At 38.5% G+C, this 26,233-nt stretch overlaps 1 protein-coding gene across 43 annotated transcripts in view; it reads left to right on the top strand.

Moving 5' to 3' along the window:
• The window catches only part of PTPRD (protein tyrosine phosphatase receptor type D), a 1,673,772-nt gene that overhangs the window by 1,472,059 nt on the left and 175,480 nt on the right, over nt 1-26,233 (top strand). For 28 of the 43 annotated variants that reach the window (XM_065549568.1, XM_065549595.1, XM_065549566.1 and 25 more), the window contains 5 exons: nt 11,527-11,715; nt 13,659-13,676; nt 15,307-15,417; nt 18,784-19,053; nt 23,195-23,776. In XM_065549568.1, the coding sequence (XP_065405640.1) occupies nt 11,527-11,715; nt 13,659-13,676; nt 15,307-15,417; nt 18,784-19,053; nt 23,195-23,776 (1,170 nt within the window). The other 15 variants (XM_065549574.1, XM_065549575.1, XM_065549581.1 and 12 more) reach the window with 3 other exon arrangements.

Below are 26,233 nucleotides of genomic sequence, written 5' to 3' on the forward strand. Positions count from 1 at the left end.
CACCTCCAGAGCACATCTTCAGATTCCCATGCCCATAATACTCTCTCTTATGAGGGAGTGTCTTTAAATTACAATCTTCTACGAACTTATCTCTACATCTTCCCTATTAGTACTGTGCAGTGTGCGAATTTCTGGATACAGAGAATCATAATCTGTAACTATTAAATAATCCTTTGATTGCCAGGTAAATAAATCAGTGCCTACCTTCTCATAAGGCCTTTGTAGAAATGAATTCACTTGATGCTTCTGCATTTGGGATCTGCAACATTTTGTAAAATGAGTATTTTTCTCACATTTATGATAGAGTTTCCCAAAGGTAACACACTGTTTGGGGCCATGCTGTGATCCACACCATTCACATCACCATCTGTACCCAATTTTCCCCCAGAAATGGTTTTCATATTGCATTGTTCCACTCTTTGATTTGACCTATTCTGGTTATATTATTTTGTGCTTAGTAAATAGATAACCCCTTCTGGTGAATTCAGCCCTTTGGCTTGTGCTTTCCATTTCTGCTGCCCTGCATATTTGGAGAGTTTATTCTAAAGGTAAGCCTCCTTCATGGAGGAGTCTCTCTCTCTCTTAACACATTGTCTCTAATGCCACAAATTATTCTATCTCTGACCACATTTTACTGAGTTTCCTTAATTCTGTGACACATTGCTCTATGGTATCATCCATTTTTGCATGCATGTAAAAAAATTCTGTGTCAAAGAATGGCATTCCTTTGTGGCATGCAATGTTCTTCAAATTTAGTCAGTATTTTACTTATCTTTAAGTTTGAAGAAGATCAAAGCATGAAGTTGTTAAGTTGCTTCCTTCCCAACAATATCCAAAAGGATTGATGATTTCACTTCATCATTTTTTTCCTCTGCCCCTATTGCTGCTAAATACAATTCAAATCTCTGATTTTTTTCCAGTTCTCTGCAACATTGTCTGACAATTGCAGACTGGATGGAAGTTGCAACACATCAATTTTTGGCTGTTTCTCCCCCTTAAGCTAGTCAAGTTACAAATGTGCTCACCAAATACATGCAAAAGCCTCTGTGCCTGGTGCTCCACATTCTTCTCTAGTGCCTCCCTTTGTCTCTGCTTTCACTTGCAAACACAAGAGTTAACTTCAAAATTACTGCAGTTTCCATCTCATTCAGCACTTCTGTCACCGTGTAACAATCTTGGGATTCATTAAATAACAACGAATGAGAAAGGAATAAAACATTAATAAAACAAACTGGAGAGCATCTCTCGTGAACTGCTGTACACAGCTATGTGGTGTTCCCAATCCCCACCTACAGGGCGCATCTCCAAATTTCTATGTTATAATACTATCCCTTATGAGGGAACGTCTTTAAATTACAAACATATCTCTACACCTAACACACTAAAAAAAAGTTCAAGAAAGGTTCATCACTATGAAAATACGAACTTTCATATTTCCAGTGTAGTGAAAACTATGATTCATCTAACGAGTAAGTGCTGCTTGAGCAAGTCAATACTGCCTTGATCTTTATACACAACTTTTCTATGAATTTTAATTTTCTCTTCTTAATTGCACATGCTCATTTGGGATATGTGAAATAGACAAACTGAGTATGTCCAGAAAAGTTATCAAAATACTTTTGATATTTTGTAGGCAAGGAGAACAACTGCAGTGTTAAACAATGCAAGAGAGTTTCACATCTCTCTCCCATAAGGGTTCATATTGTGAATCATAGAATCATGGAAGATTAGAATTGGAAGAAACCTCAGGAGGTCACCTAGTCCAACCCCCTGTTCAAAGCAGGACCAACATCAACTAAATCATCCCAGCCAGGGCTTTGTCAAGCCAGGCCTTAAAAACCTCTAAGGATGGAGATTCCACCACCTCCCTAGGTAACCTATTCCAGTGCTTCACCACCCTCCTAGTGAAATAGTGTTTCCTAATATCCAACCTAGACCTCTCCCACTGCAACTTGAGACCATTGCTTCTTGTTCTGTCATCTGCCACCACTGAGAACAGCCGAGCTCCAACCTTTTTGGAACCCCCTTCAGGTAGTTGAAGGCTGCTATCAAATCCCCCCTCACTCTTCTCTTCTGCAGACTAAACAAGCCCAGTTCCCTCAGCCTCTCCTCGTAAATCATGTGCCCTAGCCCCCTGATCATTTTCGTTCCCCTCCACTAGACTCTCTCCAATTTGTCCACATCCTTTCTGTAGTGGGGGGCCCAAAACTAGACACAATACTCCAGATTTGGCCTCACCAGTGCCGAATAGAGGAGAATAATCACTTCCCATGATCTGCTGGCGATGCTCCTACTAATGAAACCCAATATGCCGTTAGCCTTCTTGGCAACAAGGGCACACTGCTGACTCATATCCAGCTTCTCATCCACTGTAATCCCCAGGTCCTTTTCTGCAGAACTGCTGCTTAGCCAGTCAGTCCCCAGCCTGTAGTAGTGCATGGAATTCTTCCATCCTAAGTATAGGACTCTGCACTTGTCCTTGTTGAACCTCATCAGATTTATTTTGGCCCAATCCTCCAAATTGTCTAGACCCTATCCCTACCCTCCAGTGTCTCTACCTCTTCCCCCAACTTAGTGTCATCTGCGAACTTGCTTAGGGTGCAATCCATCCCATCATCCAGATCATTAATAAAGATGTTGAACAAAACCGGCCCCAGGACCGACCACTGGGGCACTCCACTGGATACCAGCTACCAACTAGACATCAAACCGTTGACCATTACCCATTGAGCCCGACAATCTAGACATCTTTCTATCAACCTTATAGTCCATTCATCCAATCCATACTTTTTTAACTTGCTGGCAAGAATACTGTGCGAGACCATATCAAAAGCTTTGCTAAAGTCCAGATATATCACATCCACTGCTTTCCCCATATCCACAGAACCAGTTATCTCATCATAGAAGGCAATCAGGTTGGTCAGGCATGACTTGCCCTTGGTGAATCTATGTTCACTGTTCCTAATCACCTTCCTCGCCTCCAAGTGCTTCAAAATGGCTTCCTTGAGGACCTGCTCCATGATTTTTCCAGGGATTGAGGTGAGACTGACTGGTCAGTAGTTCCCCAGGTTCCCCTTCTTCCCTTTTTTAAAGATGGGCACTATATATATGAACAACCTTTGTAAATGCTTTTTATGTTGTTCATGTCCTATATTCAGTGAACAGTTCATGTATAGAACTCTTTCAGCAATTAGAAGATATATTGGCACAATTTTCTGAACTATAATGGAATGTGCAGTCTAAAATCAGCTCAAACTTTTAAGATACCTAAGAAATTACGGGGTAAAAAGGGGTAATTTTAAATTGGGCACAAAGTAATTATATTTTTAAAATTACTGAAAATATTTAGTTCAGAGAAACAAGAAATGGTAGGCCAGCTCTTACTAACAGTTCCTCTTACTGACAGCTCAGAGGTATGCCTTTCACAATTTTAGTCACAGGGATTCTTTTGCATACGTTAGGAAACACCATGATTGAGACTAAGCAAAATAATGACAATTATTAACAATGGCTCTTTTATTGCTGAAGGAAAAGAAAACATTAAACAAAACAATACGGATGACAGAATACATTCTCTTTTGTATGCTTTTTTTTTCTTTGTTTTTTTTTCCTGTAGAGAGCTTTTAGTAGAGATTACTCTTCTATAAGTGGACTCACCGTTGGTTTGGCATTTTTCTCATGGTAAATGGAAACCAAGGTCTTTTTTTCCAAAATTATCACCTGTAACTAAGAAATTTTGCAAATGGACAAAATAATTTTGTTTAAGGAAAAATGTCCTGTTGGTTACAAGTAATAACAAAACAGTTTATACTTGAGCAAAGTAAGCAATCTTAACGAAATCCTCTGAAATTGAAGAAAATATGTGTCAGTTACTTAGAAGAAGCCATTTAAGCATTGGCCTTAAAACAGGACAATTACAGATATTAACAATCTTAAATCCAATTAAATCCCACTATTCCTTTGTTTATCAAAATTTAGCCACTGTATCCTCTCCAGGAGCACATGGTCTAACCATGTGGTCATTCACAGGAAAACAGTAAATATTGTAAGTTTCAACAGCATTTCCATGTCCCAACAAAATTATTACAAGACTTTTTAAATTTAATTGGCAGTCTCTTAGTTAACTTTCTCTTGCAAATCCATGTTAAAGTTTTGGGGCAGTTTTCCTTGGGTTGCTTTCTTCTTGTCATCTCAGTTCTTCTTAGCTGTTTGCGGTAGCCTGCTTCTAAAGATGGACAGGATGAGTTGTGAAATGCTTGCTGTTTATGCTGTGTAGCAAAGGTTGTGTATGTGAGGAGTGTTCACTTCAGAGGGTTTTTTAAATACTCTTTTCCTTCCTATTTCCATGAAATTATAAAAACACCTCTTTTAGACTTGTTTAGATTGGAGCTGGTTGCTGTCACTTTTCATTGGCTCAAAGTCTATAGGGTTGGCTTAGGTGACACCTTCAGCTTCTGAATATGCAGTCTGTTTAATGAAAATGCAGCTTTTCTAATTGCCTTTGTTCTTCTAGCGAGAAAACTCAGGTAACCTTTTAAAGTTAGAGTTTAACATTTATTTTCTGAGATATTCCTTTAATTTTATTAAAGTCCCATGGGAAATGAAATTCTGTTTTCAAAAAGTCTGAACATTCCTAATTTTTTAGTCTCAGAACAATATTTTTAAATTAAAGTATGCTTAGTTTAAATAGTTGTTAACAACATTGTTGATTCTTTATAACCAATTTTAGAAGGATGATTCTATTTGTCTTCCTTAGTTGGGTGAGGAGTTCCGTGAGCATCCTCATTAATATAAATATTCTGTACTTAAATAGCTTCTTACATTTGTAATTAGTTTAACAAGATCATTAGATTCCATGTTGGTATATAAAGAATTTTACCATTTACATAGTATCATTTACACGGCAGTTATATTAGGAGCTGTGCATTTAGCTAACGTATTTGCAAATACGCATTTCACAAAGGTGTTTGCCATCTCAATATTTAAGAAATAAAGAAAAAAGTTTAAAACATTTCCAACAACACATGTTTTTGTAGAGGCTTTTCTGAATGACGTTTTTAGAGGAATTATAAAATGTATTTCAACAAGGATATTTCTAGAATTCTTTGTGTAGGTTTATTTGGAAGTTTTTCTGGGTAGGTGAAAAAGCCCACTTTACACCTAGATTTATTGCTCTGCTAGCACAATCCTGCATCCCTTTTCAAAAGCAGGTCTTTTCCTAAAACATGAATGTTGTACATGGTTTGTTTCCTTGAGATAAGGATTACATTTGTACCAGACTGGTATCTTATACAGAGGGAGATGTTCTGGTCTAGATAAGATACTCTTAGGGGTAATAAATGTGGCTTTATGGCTAAGGTGGGGTTATTTTCTTGACATTTACTCGTCCTCGGGCACAGAAAGCAGAAACCTCCTGCAATTTCTTCAATCAACCTGAATATTTTATAACATAACTAACTAAATCATACACAGATATTGTAATATTTTCAAGCATCCTGACTGTGACATACTTGTTGTCATACCTTAGTGTTCAGTAAAGATGCTAACAAATTTGTAATGATGTAATAATAATAATACATTTTAATAATGTTACTAATATTTTGCATCAATATTGAGGTTTGTCCTCCACAAAATTCAAAGAATGAGCTGCATTTCCAGATCTATTGCACCTGCCATCCTAAACAAAATCTGTATTACTTATGTGACTTACTAAGCACAAGGATATAGTAATCTGCCCTATAATGGCCTCTCAAAATGACAGTGCCAAATGGCTTTGTGAAGGTCAAATCTGATTTAAATTGTTGATGAATTAGGAGCTAATTCAGCATGATTGAATATTAATATGAAACAGTGTTATGTACTGCAGTTTAAAGCTTAATGAGCTTTAGTAATGAACTGGATAAAATACTTTTTCTTTGCACCTCATGTTGATGTTTAAAACTACTAATATATTGATCATTTGAAACGGCTACTTTTTACATAAAAGTTTATGTTGGCTAACAGTCATTCGTTGATTTGATTCTCAGTTCTACAACATAACACAATGGATGATCTATCAAACTTAGTGTCATCAAACTGGAAAGACAGTTTTATACAAATCAGTAATAAATTTAGAGGAGAAAAAGCAATTAACATCTTATGAACTACACCCACTGAGATAAGCATTCCAATTAGAAATTTCATTATTTCCCCAGTCCATTTTATGTTGAATACTGGATTTTATTGCCAAATACCTCACAGCCAGATTGGAAACAAGCCACAACTGTCAACGTATAACAGCTCTGGCTATTTGAATCTGTTACATTGTGATGTTTCTCATGAAAATTTAATGAAGACCGTGCATTCAAAGAGGTTCTGTGCATAAGAGGGACGGATGGAATTTAATTACCCTTATTAAAAATAAGAAAGGAAAGCTCTTTACATACTCCATCCTATTAGTATGCAAGATAGATTATCTTTGTTGTGCACTTGTGTATATGAAAAAGCTGCTCTGGAGTGTTCTTTATGAGCCAAGAAGGAACGGAAAGGTCATGCAAATGCATTAGAGTGCTTTCTGCATGGCACAAGTCAAACCTTGTCAGTTATTCCCAAGGTAAAGGCTTCACATCTGATAAATGATTATTAAATTTAGATTTCTTTGGTAAGAGCCTATAGCAAGTGCCTTAGCACTGTAAGCCTTTGACACTCACTGCTGATTGGTGGAGATATTGGCTCTGAAGAGAGATGGAAATTTGCAGGAGAATAGTGACTACTGTACCAGAGCAATATTTATATGTATTCGTGTTTCCAGTGATTAAGTAGCCCTAGGGAAATAACTGTCACTGCAGAATGCGAAGATTTGTCAGGTATTCAAGGATAGCCAGATGTAAGTTTTTCAAAAGGCTCTGAAAGCTTTACTGAAACTACTTAAAAGATCAGACAATTTTTGTACAAAGAAAGTAATGTAGTTGACATTGGACAATTCCTAATAAATTATTTTTGTCTCATAAGAAATTACATGTCAATAGCTGCCAAGCAAGGCATTTGATAATAAAGCATGCATTATACAGTAGCTATTGATTTTTTTTTCACTTTTCTTTTTGAGACAAAGAGCAGCTCTATAATTGTAAAAACATCTGTTAAACCTTTACCACAGTAAAGAACAAGCTGATGTAATTCCAAAAGATTATTATAATTAACATAGCCTGATTTGTCAAGTATTTTCTGTCCCTGCTATGTTTCCAGTGTTACCTCCTAGATTATCAGGCACCTACAAACCTGTGTGTTTGACTGCTGTTTATAGAATACATTCCAGCTGGGGTGTTAAGGAACCCAAGGGATTTGGCATCCAACTCCCATGTAATTTCAAGGTGTGACTAACTCAAATAGCTTCCTTTGAAATCCCCACCTTCTCTCTCCTAACACCCCACAAAACATTCAGATGAAAACCCCATTTCTACACACTGATGATATCACAGATACTCTCTTCAACTGAAATTCACTGCTGCGCAGAGACACAAGACAACATATGTGTATCACTTAAGTCCCTCTTAAGACCTATAGTGATGCCTGAAGTGGAACTTAAGTGGTACATAAGCCTATACACAGGATTGAATTTCACTCACAGTTGGAGAGAATAAGTCAATAGAACATGCCAAAAAAAAAAAAAAGGCTATATGAAGCTCAAAATCTGGCTCAACCTTATTTATTATTATTTAGGGCTGTCAAGCAATTTAAAAAAAATTATCACGATTAATTGCGCTGTTAAACAATAATAGAATACCATTTATTTAAATATTTTTGGATGTTTTCTTCATTTTCAAATTATTGATTTCAATTACAACACAGAATACAAAGTATACAGTGCTCACTTTATTTTTATATTTTATTACAAATATTTTGCACTGTAAAAAACAAAAGAAATAGTATTTTCAGTTCACTTAATGCAAATACTGTAGTGCAATCTCTTTATCATGAAAGTTGCACTTACAAATGTAGAATTATGAAAAAAAAACCTGCATTCAAAAATAAAACAATGTAAAACTTTAGAGCCTACAAGTCCACTCAGTCCTACTTCTCAAAGAGAATCAAGTTTGTTTACATTTGCAGGAGATAATGCTGCCCGCTTCTTGTTTACAATGTCACCTGAAAGTGAGAGCAGATGTTTTCATGGCATTGTTGTAGCCGGCGTCGCAAGATATTTACATGCCAGATGTGCTAAATATTCATATGTCCCTTCATGCTTCAGCCAGCATTCCAGAGGACATGCATCCATGAAGATGACTGCTTTTGCTCGATAACAATCCAAACCAGTGTGTACCGACACATGTTCATTTTCATCATCTGAGCCAGATGCCACCAATAGAAGGTTGATTTTCTTTTCTGGTGTTTCTGGTTCTGTAGTTTCTGCATCAGAGTGTTGCTCTTTTAAGACTTCAGAAAGCATGCGCCACACCTCATCCCTCTCAGATTTTGGAAGGCACTTCAGATTCTTAAACCTTGGGTCTAGTGCTGTAGCTATCCTTCTGCAGTGAAAGTATTCTTAAATCAAACAACATATGCTGGGTCATCATCCGAGACTACCATAACACAAAATATATGGCAGAATGCGGGTAAAACCATGGAGCAGGAGACATAGAATTCTCCACCAAGGAGTTCAGTCACAAATTTAATTAAAGCATTTTTTCTTTTAACAAGCAACATCAGCATGGAAGCATGTCCTCTGGAATGGTGGTCAAAGCATGAAGAGGCATATGAATGTTTAGCATATCTGGCACGTAAATACCTTGTAATGACGGCTACAAAAGTGCCATGTGAACGTCTGTTTTCACTTACTGGTGACATTGTAAATAAGAAGCGGGCAGCATTATCTCCTGTAAATGTAAACAAGCTTGTTTCTCTTAGTGATTGGCTGAACAAGAAATAGGACTGAGTGGACTTGTAGGCTCTAAAGTTTTACATTGTTTTGTTATGGGTGTAGTTATGTAACAAAAAAAAATCTACATTTATAAGTTGCACTTTCACAATAAAGAGATTGCACTACAGTATTTGTATGAGGTGAACTGAAAAATATGATTTCTTTTGTTTGTCATTTTTACAGTGTAAATATCTGTAATCAAAAATAATATAAAGTGAGCACTGTACATTTTGTATTCTGTGTTGTAATTCAAATCAATATAATTGAAAATGTAGAAAAACATGCAAAAATATGTAACAAATTTCAATTGGTATTCTATCGTTTAACAGTGCGATTAAAACAGCGACTAATCACTATTAAATTTTTTTATCATAATTTTTTTAAATTTAATCATGTGAGTTAACTGTGATTAATCGATAGCCCTATTATTATTATTATATTTGTTTGTGTTTCAGTAGTGCATAAGGGGCTCCAATCAGGGAGCAGTGCCTCATTGTGGTAGGCATAATAGCTGCATAATAAAAGGTAGTCCCTGCCCCAGAGAATTCAGAGTTTAGGCACAGGATGAGAGACCACAGACAAGAAGAGCATCTTGCAGCATGTGTCCTTTTAAACAGTGGGAGACATACTAATTTAAGGAAACAGTGGCAGACTTACTAATTTAAGGTATGATTTCATCAGTTTTGATTACTCCAGGTCACTTCTTGGATTGGAAATCTATAGGGAAAGGCCAAGTGCTACAGAAAGTAGTGTTAATGATTCAGTAGGTGGTATTCTACTTTCTTAGTGCCTGATCCTGAGATGTGCTGAGCAACTACAACTCCAGACTTCACTGGAAATTGAAGATGTTCAGTACTTCTTAGGATGAGGCCCTGAGTAGAGAGGCAATGTTGAAGATGCTGTGATTTGATTGATATGTAAAACTGCAATCCTGATCCCACAGTACTTTTTGTAAGAGAAGTAAATTCCTGTTTAGATTATGATGTATTGTCTATTTAACTTCTCCAAGAATGTTAAATTAGTTATGCTCAACTACTGTTATACAGTTTAGCTGTGTAGTGTTAAATAGTTGTTGTGTTCCACCGCAGAAGTGGGAAAAGGAATTAATATATATTACAGATGAACTGGAGCCAAACACCACAACATGGAATATGAACTTTCTCAGATTTCAGAGGGCTCAGGGTCTAGAATAAAATCCCTGCTAGTTAATCTCCCCTCACACATTTGGTCCTTTCTCATTTAGGTTTGGGTATAGCTGCAATCTTATGATTGGTCTCATGAGATTTCCTCTATTTTGGACAGAAATATAGACAGATTCCTTCAAGAATACTCGTGAGAGTTCAGCACCATTGAATCCAAATCTTACTCTAGTTCTGATTTAGCTTTGAACTTGAACCCCAAACCCTCGCCTTAACCTAATACAAACTCAAGCTCCACCATCTTAGGCAATCTTTAAGGTGTAATAAACTTAATAAAATTCCCCTAGGATCTGTGTATGGAGAGTGGAATCCTGGCCCCATTGAAGTCAGCCAGAGTTTTGTCATTGACTTCAGTAGGACCAGGGTTTCAACCCTAGGTTTTTATACACCAGGCCCATTACCATAATATCTGAGTTCTTTGTATGAAAGATACTATATATATACTTTCAAAATCATTATGATTATTCTATGTATCCTAGCTGTAGTACCTGAGCTCTTGGTAAATATTTTAATGTATTCAACCCCACAACTACCCCTCTGAGGTAGTGAAGTGCTATTATCGCCATTTTACATAAGAAGAATTGAGACAGGGTCTAAATTATTTGCCCAAACTCACAGGCAAAGGAGGAAATTGAACGTGGGTCTTCCTGGTCCCAGGCTAATGCCCTAACCACTAGTCAACATTCTCCATACATTAAAGAGGACACATTCAAGAGGAACAGTGTTGGTATGATAATGCCTGACCATGCACAGATGATTGGGTGTTTAAAGAATGTGCATAATACACAGTCAGCCAGATCCTCAGCTATGCCAAGTTGAGACACAGTATATCTGATGAAAAGCTGTCTCTGAGCCACCTTTTATGCTCCCCTGATTCTAGGCTGACAACCTCTGGCATAACTTAGAACCAGGGGCGGCTCCAGGCACCAGCGCACCAAGCATGTGCCTGGGGTGGCAAGCTGCGGGGGGTGGCCTGCCGGTCACTGTGAGGGCGGCAGTCAGGGAGCCTTCGGCGGCATGCGGGAGGTCCATCGGTCCCACGGCTTCGGGAGCAATTCGGCCGCGGGTACGCCGAAGCCGCGGGACCGGCGAACATCCCGCAGGCGCGCCACCAAAAGCCGCCTGATTGCCATGCTTGGGGCGGCAAAATACATAGAGCCGCCCCTGCTTAGAACAGCTCAAGTGGGAGCTGCTCTTAGTTACGCTGGCTGCTGTGGTCCCATAGGAGCCACTACAGCATCTGAGGATCAGGTGGAGTGTATGGCTCTCTGCTTCACCCCCTTCTACTCTGGAAGACCTTAGCTGCCACTTCAATGCAAAGGAGCTGGAGCTGTGGCTATGAATCTTGGTCTGTATGTTGTACACATATGAGTTTTTATATAACAAATGTGAAAGATTGTTATAAAACCAAACTCTGTGTTTCCTTTTCAGAGGATCAAATTCCTCGTGGTTTTCCCACCATTGATATGGGTCCCCAGTTGAAGGTGGTCGAACGCACTCGCACAGCCACTATGTTATGCGCAGCCAGCGGCAATCCTGATCCTGAAATAACTTGGTTCAAAGATTTCTTACCTGTTGACACAAGCAACAACAATGGACGTATTAAACAATTACGATCAGGTAGGGTCTTGTTACTGTTTCCACTAACGCCCAGAGTTGTTCTCTCACACTATTTTTTTATTTATTTATAGGTAAAAATTTCTCTTCCTCTTCTCTTTTCTGTGTTACTGAGTGTGTTGTCCATGTCTGTGATGCTGTCATAGCCTGTTCCAGAGTCCGTCTGTGTGTGTGTGTTTTGCAGCTTCTGTTCACTCCACATTGCTCACTGCTGTGACTGTATTTTTGATATTTTTTTTCTTTACTGCTTTTCCGCAGTATTTGACGGATCCATTTTCTCCTCTTTCTTTCTTCTTTCCTTTTTTTTTTCCACAAATTTATTTCAACATTGGACTTCATTCAGAACTTTCAAGGAGTGCCAATGGTTATATTCATCAAAACCAAAACTTTCATATTTAGACACTAAAAATATTCAATAAAAAGTGTGTTTTGTGCTGTCTTTTCCACATTTGAAGCCACCAAAGATTAGCCAGTTTGGACACAATTTCTTTCCTCTCACAAATACATAAAACACAGTACTTTTTCCCATGCGTAACCATACCTTTAGAAAAAAGGGTGGGAGGGTAAAAAAAGTCCTTGGGTAACCTATGAAAAAAGGGCTTTTTGCTGGCTGAGCATTTTTCCAACACATTTAGCCACAGTAGTGTGCACCCACGCTAAAGCTTTCTGAATCCTACATTGTCTGGATCTACAGAAGCCTGCTTTTGGTGTAGACTCCAGCTTATGCTTCTCTCTCTTTGCCCGTTGCACTTCCCTAATAGTCCTTTCACCCCCCACCCTTCCCACCTTAGTTTATTCTTTTGCTCTCGTTAGATTTAAAAAAAATAAAAGAAAAAAAAGATAACTCTAAATTTATCAAGTTTAAAGCTTATCCCCAAATAATATAATGGGGTGATAATAAGCCTTTTGCCTTGGCAATGATAGTGATATTGCTGTAGAATCTAAGTTGTTTAATCACCTGTCTTCCCAGAATTCTCAGCTTTTGACCTGTCCTGTGATGTTAAATCGTCTTGTTAACTGACTCTTTGCTTGTTGTCAGCAGAACTGTGTAAATTAACCTACTGTTAATGTAAATTAAGAATTAATTTTCACATGTGACATAGATTATTTAGTATATAAAGTTTTAACTGAAAACTTTGTGCCAAATTATAAGGAATATAATAATATTTTTATGCTGTCTTTCTTCTCTCCGTATTTAAATCTCCAGAATCTATTGGTAAGTGCTTAGTTCTGAAGCGCACTTCACCCCCACTAATTTCCATATTCAGAATATTATTATTATATTATTATGATGATTATTATTCTTAAAATGCATGGCATGCATTTTACTAACAGTCAGTGTAGTCACCAGATCTCCGTAGTGGCGCACACACACACCTCCACAGAAATGTTGTATCAATCATAGCAACACCTGTCTAGAAGAAACAGTACACAAGTATCACATAGAGTGCAGTGAATGCCATAATCCAATCTAAACTGCAGTGTTTGTTTCCAGATAGCCTTCAGTGTATCCTCTCTCTCTCTCTATCTATATATATATAGAGAATATATATATATATACACACCCTTAAATAGAATATCCAATATTTTCCTAAACTATGTATTAAATACATTATTGTAAAGTTTTTCTTTAAGGATGTGAGGCATATACGATATATTTCTAACCCTATATAACCAAACACTTAAGAACTCAGATGCTTCTCTGAGAGTGGCAATGCTGCTTTTTGTGGCCTTTGCCCTTTGTGGTACAGTGCAACTTGCTTTTATAATCTAATAATACTATCTAATATATTCCTGTTTTAAAAGTATAGTAATTCAAGTTTTTTTTAAGACCTTATTTAATTCTGTAAATCTAATTTGATTCTTCTTCCAAAGCCCTAGCCTCCTTCTTCTCGTACTAATGCTTCTTCTTTCTAATCTTATTTGCATTCATATTATCCACCCAGGTGGTACACCAATAAGAGGTAAGAGTGCTGAACTAACGTTCACAGAATGATCTTACTCATTCTTTCTGTCCTTTCATCCTTCTCATCTTTGTCCTGTTAAAAAACAACAACACAGAAATGTCCATCATCCTTATTTTTTCCTTTATTCTGTTTGGTTATGATCAGTGATTCTCATGTTGTGACCTTTATTTCCATTTCCCTTTTCCTTTCCCTTATTTTGTTTCTTCATTTTTGAAAACGATACATTTAATTTGTGATATGCTTCAAAGAAAGCATATCCAGGTCTTTTGGCCATAGCCCAGTCACAGCGTACCATTTGTCCCTCTTTTTTCTTTTTTCTTCTTCTTCTTCTTCGTCTTCTTTTTTCTTTCTTTCTTTTTTCTTTTTTTTTTTTTTTTTTTTTTTTTTGTTCAACTAGAACAAAAAAAAAAAGATCATTTTTTTTCTTCCTTAGCTGTTCTTGTTCTGGACCAAAGCCAAGGTGGTCTGGAGAACAGTTGCAGACATGCAGAAGACAACATGGAATATCTTCTTTTTGTCTTTATCTTTCAAAAAAAGGTTTTTTGTTTTTGTTGGTCTCCAATTCTTTTTTTCTTTTAACTTCATAAAGTTGAAAATGGTTTTTCCCCCCCTACAAAATTACAGCAATGCTTTTTTTCCTTGTTGTTTTTTGTTGTTGTTTTTTCTTGGATTTACCCCATCTCTGGATTTTTGGATCTTCTGATCTTCAGGCTTTGGAAATGAAAGGTTAATGAGTCGTCATTCTTGGTGGTGTATGGTATTGCTGGTTTTTTATACTTTGACAAAAATGTTCACTTCTTTTATAATTCTTGTTTTGTATTTTTCTTGGGTTTTGTGACACCACACTGCTAATCCCACTCGTGGATTTTGATGGGTGTCTTAGGGGGGGCCCTCCTGAGGTCCTCAGCAGTGGTTGGTTGGTTCTTCCTTGTTGGCATAGACCATGCTTTTAAACTTTTTTTTGTCTTCTAATTCAACTGCTCTTTGTTTTTCAGCAAACGTACTAAAAGATTGTAAGTTGTGGCAAACCATCTTTCTTTTCTTACCAATCTGCATGTCTTAAGGGAGTTTTATTTCTTTAAGAGAATATTTTGATAATTATGAATGACTAATGCAGTTTCTTTTTTTTTTACACTTTAAGCAGCTTTTTTGTTCTTGCTGCACATTTTTGGCTTTCTTCAGCAGAAGACTTTCTTGAAACCCATCCTGTCTTTTTTGAGAGTACCACCTTTTGCACTACTTTTGTTACAAAAAATAAACAAACTCAGAAAAATAGAACAACCCAACAACTTAATCTCTTTTGTTTTATTTAAAAGCCATACTTCCTTGAAGCAGTCTCACCCATCTTCATTTTAATGGTCGAGGGGGAAAAAAAAGTAATGTTTAAAAAGTGATTTTTTTTGCCAAATGCAAATTGTTTCCTGTGCTAGCACTGATGATGTGAAAAAAATAATCTTTGTTTTTTTCATCGCATCATTTTCTGTCTGTGCACCTTAGCAAGAAAATGAACCGACGTTGAGTGGACCTTCGCATACAGGGCTTTTCGTATTGTTAAGCGGTGTATAATTATGGATCTAGAAAACCTTCTCTGACCATCTCTTTGGCTATATATTTTATATTCATACAGGTGCCCTCCAAATTGAACTGAGCGAAGAATCTGACCAAGGCAAATATGAGTGTGTTGCAACCAACAGTGCGGGTACACGCTATTCTGCCCCTGCCAATCTATATGTCAGAGGTAGGAATGACATAACCCTGGCATCCACTCTTCATTCAGGCTCAGGGGGTGTTGAGATACTCTCAGGGTCTGTGCAATTAACATAGTAATAAACAAACTGCTATGGTAGAAGTAACAGTAACGGAATATGTTTTAAAAGTTTAGAGGACAGGGATTTTTTTAAAAAGCACTCTTGAGTTCAATCTATCCTGTGACTTAAGGTTTGTAAGTATATTTACACTTTTACATCTTGGCTTCTATTATTCCTGCATTGATTTAGACCCGTGCTTTGCATTTTTTATTATTATTATTTTGTTTTGTTTCTTTCTTTTGTGTTTTCTTTTCAAACTCCTGAGGTAATTGCTTGGTATGCTACTAATCAGCTCTGGGTGTAACTCCAAGGCAATGAGGTGTATGTCTACGTAACCTCTGCTGCCGAGTTGCAAAGGAAAAGCTTCAAACTTTAAAATAATATATGCAGAGCACAATTGTATATTCTTCTTCCTTTTCTATTTCTTCTTTACATACAGATATATATATACATATATAAAATGTGTGGGGAGGTGTACACACACACACACACACACACATCTATATCTATATATATTTTATTTAAACATTATCGGAAAAGTGTAATCCCTTCCACTGCAGTAATAAAACTGGCTGTACTTTAAAAATGAATTGCTTGTCTATATGACAGGTATGAATTATGAGGATACATTCATATTTCCCTGTAAAGTAATAGAAATGATTAATTTTAAAATCTGTGAAAGTGTTCTTTTGATTTCAAACAGAAAGAAGTGGTTCCTCTTTGACAGTATTTCTAACAGCTGGTTCATGTAGCTTTCTGTACAATATAAGGCCTATACTTCAATACCTATATACATATTTTATATATATGTGTGTGTGTGTATATATATATATATATATATGTCTACAAACTAGGGGTGGGGTGTAGAAAATATGTGTGAAAGCTGAAACAGCTTTAAGCTCATTACTGTAGTGCGGGTGATCTTACCAAAAATATCTAGCTTGATCTTGAAATTTTTGTTAGAAGTAATGTTTCAATCAACCTTTTTTGTCTTCTTTTTTGTTTTGTTTTGGGTGGTTTTTTGGCCCAAGCAAAGATTCATGGCATCCTTAGAAAGTTGTTTGATCCTTTTTCCCATCCTCAAAAAAATACTGACTTTCCTGTACTGCATGAAGCATGTGTACCTTTTTTATCCAGAGGAAAATTTCAAAATGATGCTAGCTATTGTTTCTAACACCGTAATAGCGGCGAGAAATTGCTAACTTTTCAAGCTGACATAGGAAGGTTTAATTAGAGCAAATAAAGATGTTCAAGTAGCAGTTGAAAGCCTTGATATGGCCTTTTTACTCTCTCTGTGTTTCCCTTGTTTTTCTCCTTTCCTCATTTCATTGTGTTCTGCATCAAACCCCCTACATCCCTCAGAGCTGCGAGAAGGTTGGTGTGTTTTTTACTTTTTACCCACCTTACAAAACTATTAATTAAACCAATAACAAAGAATACAAATGAAATGAATGTAGCTGCATTGTGGCCTTTTTTAAGTTAATGTTATGTTTAAGCAGAGAATGCCCTGGTCATGGCTTTTGATGCGTGCTGATATCTAATTGTTGTGCATGATGAGAATGAACTTGGGTGCATGGCAACCTGTAACTTTTAACACTAAGGTCTGGTAAACTTGGTCAGTGTTCCTGCTTTTTTCTTTTCCTTTAATTTCTTGTTTATATTGATGCCTGCTGTTCAAGAATGATTTCCCTGCAATTGCTTCTCTAAGCAGCCCAAGCATGAAAACTAAACTCCCCTCTGTTTAAAACTATTCCGTTTGATACTACAAATTCCACCTTGCCTGCTTCTTGCTTTGTGTGTGGCCTCTGAATTGGCTGCTGAAGGCATGTTATGCTCTTTGCTTGTTTCCCCATGCCTGTCATTCACTCACGAGGCCATCGCAGTAAGCCCCTCTTGAGTCAATAGTAGTTCACCAAAATTTAACTAAATCCAGCAGAAAGGTTTCAAACTAATACAATGTTTCTTCTGTTACTCATAGTCTGTTGTTTTATTTTTTGTTTTTTGCTGAATTAAAAAAAATGTTTTACGATTAGCTTCTGGTTCATCAACCTCAAATAAATACAGTGCAGAGTACTTTGTCCAATTAAAGGCCTAAATACAAACCTACCTCTCTGTCACTTCTCCCTCTGCCTCCTCCCACACACATGTGCACACACACAGAGAATATCTGAAGCAGGAACACTGATTTATTGTTGCCTGGTAATTTTTTCTCGGTGTTGTGTTTGCTTAACTATTAACTATTCTGTTAATGCGATGTCCTGCTATGTGTTTTCAATCAGCTGCCCCTCATTTTGAATATAGAAAACCTCTAATATGACTAATCCTAGTAGCTTACTTTGCTTTCCTTACATGCAAACACAGTAGAACCCTGAATGTTAAATGTTCTGCTCTTTCCCCAGTGGCCCCACCTTATAGATGCTTCATAACAACCTGAGCTTAATCTAATATCCTCCTCCCTCCAACCCTATCCTCCTTTAAATTCCTGTTTCTGTCAACCCATCCAACCCCCAGTTTTTAGTTTTATTCTTTCTCCCAATAAGTTTTCCTTTTTGGTTTTAGCAATTTTGTTTCTTTCTGTAATTTTGATTCTCCAACATTTTCCTGAGCATGATTCTCTACAGATTCTGTCATTTGCTTGCCTGCATGACCAAATCCAGTACTCATACTGGCTTTGCCTTGTTTCTTCTCCTGTGACTATATATATTTTTCTATGTTTGTTTCAGTGTTAGTGTGAGGTCTTGAGGCTGCATCCACTTTGAGTCTGAAAGCAAATCAAATTGCACTTTCAGTGTACTGTAGGTGATGTGTTCCAGGGCTGTGATGTGACAATGTGGTCCAGCACATTTATTCACATCAACTGGAAGTACGCAGCATTGAAGTTGGTTTTGGTACTCAACTCAAGCATGCTGTTAACCCTCCAGTTTTCTTCTGTGCATATTATATATAAATATATGTATATATGCATACAAACTACATGCATATATATATATATATGTGTGTGTGTATCTTTTGCATGGTGTTTGTGTATTGTTAGTATATAGTTAGTCAATTGTGGGCCCCTAGTAGGTCTGAATCAACTTTTGTATGAATGTGTCTAATGATATCAACAAGTAAATATAGAATAATTTACTTTTTGTGCAGACACTATACTTGTGTAGTCTGTATATTTTATTTTTTGGCAAATTGAATAACATGTTTAAAATGTTAAATTGTGTCTGTACAGTGCATGTAGTCTATATGCAAAACTCATTTTCCCTTTTTGTATATGTTATTACTTTTTTTGTGTTTTGTTCCAGTTCGCCGGGTCCCACCAAGGTTCTCTATCCCACCTACCAATCATGAGATCATGCCAGGAGGGAGTGTTAACATCACCTGTGTTGCCGTGGGGTCACCAATGCCATATGTGAAATGGATGCTGGGGGCTGAAGATTTGACGCCCGAAGATGATATGCCAATAGGAAGGAATGTCCTTGAGCTTAATGATGTCAGGCAGTCTGCAAACTACACTTGTGTTGCTATGTCCACCCTTGGTGTTATAGAAGCAATAGCACAGATAACTGTCAAAGGTACTTTACATATATAATCTGTATATACGTAGACATGACTTGTTCTTTGTTTTTCTGACAAAGTCAATATTGATCACTTCCTTAAAGAAGAAGATGATCTGTTTTGGCTCCAAGTAGTGGAAGTGTGTTTAGGTAGGGTAACTGTACTCTGCACCCAGCACTGTAAGTCACCTTGTTACCCACTGCGTCCAGTGAGATGAAGTCTTTCTTTGGTGCTCCCTGACACCACCAGCCTTTCAACCACTCAAACACTCTCCTCTGGGCTATGCAAGCCCTACCTTTGCCTTGTAGATTAACAGTAGGTGCACCCCAATACATGAGTCCCTTTGATTCATTCTCTTGTGATATCCAGCCCTGTCACTGTTTTACCTTAAACCACCACTGCTGTGAGCATTTACAATAAAACAAAAGCAGATTTATTTAAGAAAGAATAACATTTCATTTAGAAACGAGAGAGTTTGGTGCAAATAAATGTTTACAATACAAAAATAAATCATAAGCTGTGAACCTGGGCCTATACTTATCAATAGTTACCTTTTCTGGTCTAATAAAGTAGATTTCCCCATCTCCCCCCAACGTTCAGTCTGTTGCACAACTGGATGGTTACTCAAGAATCAAGATCCACATGCTCATTAAAGCACTCCCCGTCCACAGGTGGTTTTGTCAGTGAATGGATAGTGCTTCTCCCTCCTCTGCATTATACTGCAAACAGCCTTTTGTTTCTATATCACAGACAGGGCAAACCCCTTGTTGTAAAGCTCCTTTTTTTATCTTCAAGTGGTATTGATAGTTGCCTCTTAAGGTTTACCATTCAAAGTCTTAGTATTGCACATGACTAAACAATTGAGCTTTGCATTATAACACCTTATCCAAATGGGCCACCACCAAGACACATTATCTCCCGATGACTAATTTCTACTCCAAGTCCATAAAGCATATTTTCAATATTAATACATTATTCCTTAAATATTACCTGTCTGTACATCTCACAATGATCAAGAATCTTCACAAGTTGCAAGCTTTCTGTCGATACCTTATATGTTACTCTTTATGGCCAAATGTCCTTAAGACGTGTTTGGTGTGTGAGTTTGTCTGGTCTGAAGTGAGAGTTGTTTGCAAAGAACAGAGGACCCTTTGCCAAGGGGTTCCAGTAGGATTACCATATTTCAGGTTCCCAAAAAGAGGATGCTGGGGGAGAAGGGAGCATTGGAGGTGGGGTAGAGTTGGGGGTCCTGGAGGGAATATTTTGTGAGGGTCCTGGAGAGGTGTGTATGTATTGGGAGGGGTATCTGGGGGGTGCTGGAGGGCATATCTGTGGCAGGAGTACTCAGTGGAGGTGGGGGGCAGTGTCGTTCGCTGCCCCCGTGGCAAGTGCAAGTCCAGGACCTAGCATCAGCTGTCAGTCAGCGCCTCCCTGCAAGGCCCCCTCAAAGGCCTGGGAATCAGGGCTGCAGGGGAATGGACTCATCAGCTGGGGATTCAGGGAGGGACCAGTTGGGAAGCAGACCAATCGGGGTCTCATTCTGAGCTATAATGTCTGCTCTGCAATAACCCCAGACTTTGACTCTTATTTCAAAAATCCACCCAGACGGAGAGTGGACTACCAAAAAAAAAGGTTATGTCCAAGAAAACCTGGACCCATGGTAACCCTATCTCCATGTCACACAGGTTGTGCAACTCAAATGCCCAAGTGGTGATGCCCTGAGATATATGCAGAGCAGAATGATTTAGGGCTGGTTCTAAGAGCAGGGCCAACTCTATTGCTTCTTAATGCAACATATTGTGTCCTGCCCCGGTGCCTGCTGATAGAGCTAGTCCCTGGTTAACGCTAAGATTTCATTGGGCAGTCCAAAAGAAAATATAGATCTAGACTACGGCTAACTTCTGGGCCTGTTTCCTGGGCAGTAAAGGCTCCCTCTGCATTCTGCTACACAATGCATAATCTCATTTATTGAAAGAGAAAAGGAAGCCCGAAAACAAACATTGTTATTTTGTCATCTGCAAATAGCAGGTTTTCCTTAGCAATAACGACTTTTCTTTTTCCGTATAAACAAAAGTGCAATGTGAATGGGACAAAAAGTAAGAAACAGAAGCATAGGGTATGGGCGGGAGCTTTGGTAGGCTGATGTGTTTCCAGAAGCATAGGGTATGGGCGGGAGCTTTGGTAGGCTGATGTGTTTCCACCAGGAGTAGACACTACACAAGCAATACAAGTAACAGAGATGAATACAATTAATGCTGCCCACTTTTCCACAATTTACAATACATTTGTGCTTCAGTATGCAGCTAAGTGAAACTGGTTCCATAATTGTCTTTGCAGATAATTGTTTAACAGATTTCTTAAGTTCTGAAAAGCTGTGGCAGTAAGCAGTAATTTGGAGGGCAAAAGAGACTTTAAGCAGGAGCGGCGCCAGGGTTTTTGGCGCCCTAGGCAGGGGTCCTTCCGCACTCCCGGTCGTCGTCGTCGGCAATTCGGTGGCGGGAGTCCTTCCGCGCTCCCGGTCTTCGGGGCACTTCGGCGGCGTGTCCCAGAGCGAGTGAAGGACCCGCCGCAGAATTGCGACTGAAGACCCACAGTGCAGAAGGACCCCCCGCCGCTGAATTGCCGCCGAGGGTGGCAAAATGCCACCCTCCTCAAATCCTGGTGCCCTAGGCAATCGCCTAGGTCACCTAAATGGAAGCGCCGGCCCTGGCTTTAAGAATAGCCACAGAAAATTATTTAGGGCTCGACTGTGACTTGGAGTACATGCCTGAGCAAGAGAGTAAAAGCAAATGACAACAACCCCCTTAAAACGCTGTATAGTCTACCTGGACCTTGAATCCAGGCACGCAGCAATAAGTAAGGTTTGTATACCTACTTACTCCCTCTTCAGGATATGTAAACACAATGGAGAGAGGTGGGGCAGAATCTTAGCTCTGCTCCCCACTCACTGGCCAATCCAACTGGAGCAAGTGTGTTACAGTTAGCTGCTGATGTTGACATTCCACACAGAGCAAGGAGGAAGCAAGAATTGTGACTGGAAGGCCTCCTGGGGTGGTGCAGTTCAAGGATGTGCCTAAACTCACTACACAGTACATAAGATCCACTACCGAAGTACGGAGCATGCACCGTGAGGTGTTGATTCCCCTACTCTCGTACTGACTGCAGGCAGAGATCAGTTCAGTTCCTTACAGGATCAGCCCTTATCGTATAGTTGCACTTCAAAACATGTTCTTGTTTGCAATATTCTTTTGAATTTAGTCCATCTATCTGGCCTACTCCTGCATTACTAAAATTATAAACTACCGATTCAGGCAGCAATCATATTAGTAGATAAGCAAACCTCTCCTTTCATGACTGTTTTTTGCTACCTTCATTCTAGCTAAATCAAGGGCCGTATATTTTTCAAAAGTAGCAATGATTAAAAAGTTGATGGCTGATTTTCAGAGTTATTGGTTGTCTGCAACTCCTGTTAAGTTCATTAGAAGCCGAAGGTATCCAGCACTCTGAAAATAGAACCTTAACAGTGCATGCTCTCTGTCTGCAAGGCTGTTCTTGTGCAGATGCTTAGGCTTGGTCCACACTGGGGTGGAGGATCGATCTAGGAAACGTAACTTCAGCTACAAGAATAGCGTAGCTGAAGTCGACGTTTCCTAGATCGAACTAAGTTTACTTACTGCGGGTCCACACGGCGCAGGCAAGCTCCCCCGTCGACAGCGCTTCCTCCTCTCGGTGAGTAGGAGTTCCGCAGTCGACGGGGGAGTGCTTCTGGGATCGATTTATCGCGTCCAGATGAGACGCGATAAATTGATCCCAGAAGATCGATCTCTACCCGCCAAATCAGGCGGGTAGTGTGGACCTAGCCTTAGTGGATCTATGGTAAAAATCATTATTGTGCCATGTATCAAAAGACCTTTTTTAATGGGGGATTTGAGATATTTCTGTGTTCTCTGTTAAGTTTCTGGAATAAATAACAGTACTAAACAATCGGATTTCCTATGAAAGAGTTGAATTCTAAATAGGGGATGTAGCTCCTGCCCAAAGCAACAACATTGCAGCCCATGTCATGATTTGCTTTGTTTGATTTCATATCACACTTTAAGAGTAAAGAAGGATTGGTATGTACTGGTTATTAACTTAATTTTATGGTATTATTTTTAGCCTTACCCAAACCTCCAGGAACTCCTGTGGTGACGGAAAGCACAGCAACAAGCATAACGTTGACTTGGGATTCTGGTAACCCTGAGCCAGTCTCTTACTACATAATCCAACATAAACCTAAAAACTCTGAGGAACTGTATAAAGAAATTGATGGGGTGGCTACAACACGCTACAGTGTTGCAGGTCTAAGCCCATATTCAGAATATGAATTCAGGGTAGTTGCTGTAAATAATATTGGACGGGGCCCACCCAGTGAGCCAGTGTCAACAAGGACCTCAGAACAAGCACCATCTAGTGCACCTCGCAGTGTACAGGCTCGTATGTTGAGCTCAACTACAATTTTGGTACAATGGGAAGAACCCGAGGAACCAAATGGCCAAATTCAAGGATACAGAGTTTATTACACCATGGACCCCACCCAACATGTCAACAGCTGGATGAAACACAATGTGGCTGACAGCCATATCACCACTATTGGAAATTTAGTACCACAGAAAACATATTCTGTGAAGGTTCTTGCTTTTACTTCTGTCGGGGATGGACCCCTCTCTACTGACATTCAAGTCATCACTCAGACAGGAGGTAAGACTGCAATATGGTGGAATAAATTACATACATGTAGAAATTGGGCAGACAGTATTTGAGTGAGTGAATGTTGGGAAATAAATACTCCCAAGAGATGTCTGAAGTTTCCAAAATGTTGCCCATTAAAAGGCATCATTCACAAACCATCTTTCGGCCGTTCCACAGCCCTTGCAGTCATTAAAATGGAGGAAATTGTCTTTTCCATTCCCTTTTTCAACAATGTATAAATCTTGAACAACTCTACCATAGCAACAGTATTCTAAGTGAGACTGTGGAGAAAGCTAAATGTTGTGGCCACTGCTTGGCTATGACAGGACCTCTAATGCTAAGTACCACACTATGTTTGTCCAGCAGTTATTAGCTGGCATTTTAGTGGCCTTGTCCTTGAATATTCTGTGGAGTTGATTTTAATTTAGATTGTATACGGGGCATCATATGTTAGATCATTTTTGTTAATATTGATTTGGAAATGTAAAATACGTATATACTGCACATACACGCACATACGTATACACATACATATATCTCTGTGTGTTGAAAATGTTTAAAATCATTAAAACTGTGTATATGCACACAGAAGCACATCCTCACACTTCTGATTTATAAACCTCCCTTCCCCACTCATCAACGGAAAGCACCACAGTTCTAGGTAAAACAAGGTTACTATTTCTTTGTTTTATATTTGCAGGTAGGTTTTGTCTGTGTACAGGACCTTTAGGTCTATGAGTTAATTTTATTATCAAATCATTAGCAAGCTCAGTGAATGCAAAGAATATTTATGAAATCAAAAGCCACAAATGCTGGTCGTGCTAAACTGCAGTAATTATTTTATTGTAGCTCTATGGAATAAAAACTCCCTACTGTTTACTGTCCTAGAACAAGATGTGTGAAATATGCCATAGTTCAATGGTCACCTAGAAATATAGAATGCTACTTGTAAGTCAGTTGAATTTTTTAGCACTAGCAAAGTTTCTTGTGGTAGAAGTTCAAGGTCCCTCAACTTTTGAAAAACATGTCTCCAAAATATAACTCAAGGCATTGGATCAAACTCTGCCATTGTTTACCTGCATGCAAATCCATTGACTTCTGTGGAGTTACATGTGTGTAATGGAGAACAGAATTTGATCCGTTGTCTTGGAATTTCTGCAAGTACTGTGTACTGGGGAAATGTGTGTTCAGTTTTTAAAATTATTTAAAATTAGAAGTTTATTCATTAGCATTTCTGATTGATTGATGATTGATATTTGTATGTATATTTAGATAGTGAATACTAATTTTGGCTTTTGATATATTTGTAACATTTTTCAGAGGCTTGTCTTTAGATTGCCATATTGCTCTCTCCTTTCTAGATCTTAGTGTGATAGATTGTATTAGATGGAGACACAACAAGCTGTTCATCCATTTTGTTCAGTAAGGGCCTGGTTCTGCTCTGTTTGAGGTCAGTAGGAGTTTGTCATTAACTTCAACGGAGCAACTATTTCCTGCTGTGGTCCAGTTGGAATGACCCAAGTTATGTTACTAAGCATAGTCACCTGAGGAGTTCTCCATGTATTTAAACATTTCTGGCATCCTGGTGTTGTTAAAACTGGATCACTTAACATGCCCTCCTGTGCTGTTTCTTCTTGCTGCTGTAACATGAAGAAGTCCTGATAATGATGATGCTATTGGAGTGATTCTCAATGCCAGTGTTTTCACTTTGGGAACTGACTTGACCTGACATTTTATTTTTACACTGTCTCATAAAAACAACAGTTTTGAGAGAGGAGAGGCTTTTCAAAGCATGAGCCTGATGGAAAATGCATAGAAGCATGTGAACATTTTCAATCAACAGGATAGGGGTAGGGAAGTTGGATCTAGTACAGCATTCCAGGGGGGGTGCTGCAAGTAGGGATGCTGGGGTATGGCAGCACCTCCTAACTTGAAATATTTCCCATCATATAAAGGGTTTACAGTTTTGTTCAATGGCTTTGGGAACCCCCACTATACAAATTGTTCCAACGCCAGTGCACTCCAGCTTATAGCAGTGCCAAACTTTAGGAAAGCTTTAAATCTGAACCTTGATCTGGATCCAAATTTAGTGAATGGTCCATCTTTGTAATGAGATTAATGAAAACTTCAGATACATATCCTCCCTCCTCTAAAAACTGGAGTATTCAAATTAGGATCTGGATTTTGTGGTTTGAATCTCTCTCTCTCTCTCTCTCTCTCTCTCTCTCTCTCTCGTGTGTACGTGTGTGTATATATAAAAATATACACACAGAGAGAGAATGCCATAAGAAGCAGGACCTGGAATGATGGTTGGTTTGGGGTTGTTTTTTTGTTTGTTTTTCTCTGTATAGAACTTAAAAACACATGAATAATTATTTCAGTTGTGTAATCTATCACTTGATGGACCAAATCATGCTCCCATGGAAGTCAAAGACAAAACTCCAATTGACTTCACTGGGACCAGCA

Source organism: Chrysemys picta, chromosome 6 (genome assembly GCF_011386835.1).
Source record: "Chrysemys picta bellii isolate R12L10 chromosome 6, ASM1138683v2, whole genome shotgun sequence".
Lineage (NCBI taxonomy): Eukaryota > Metazoa > Chordata > Testudines > Emydidae > Chrysemys > Chrysemys picta.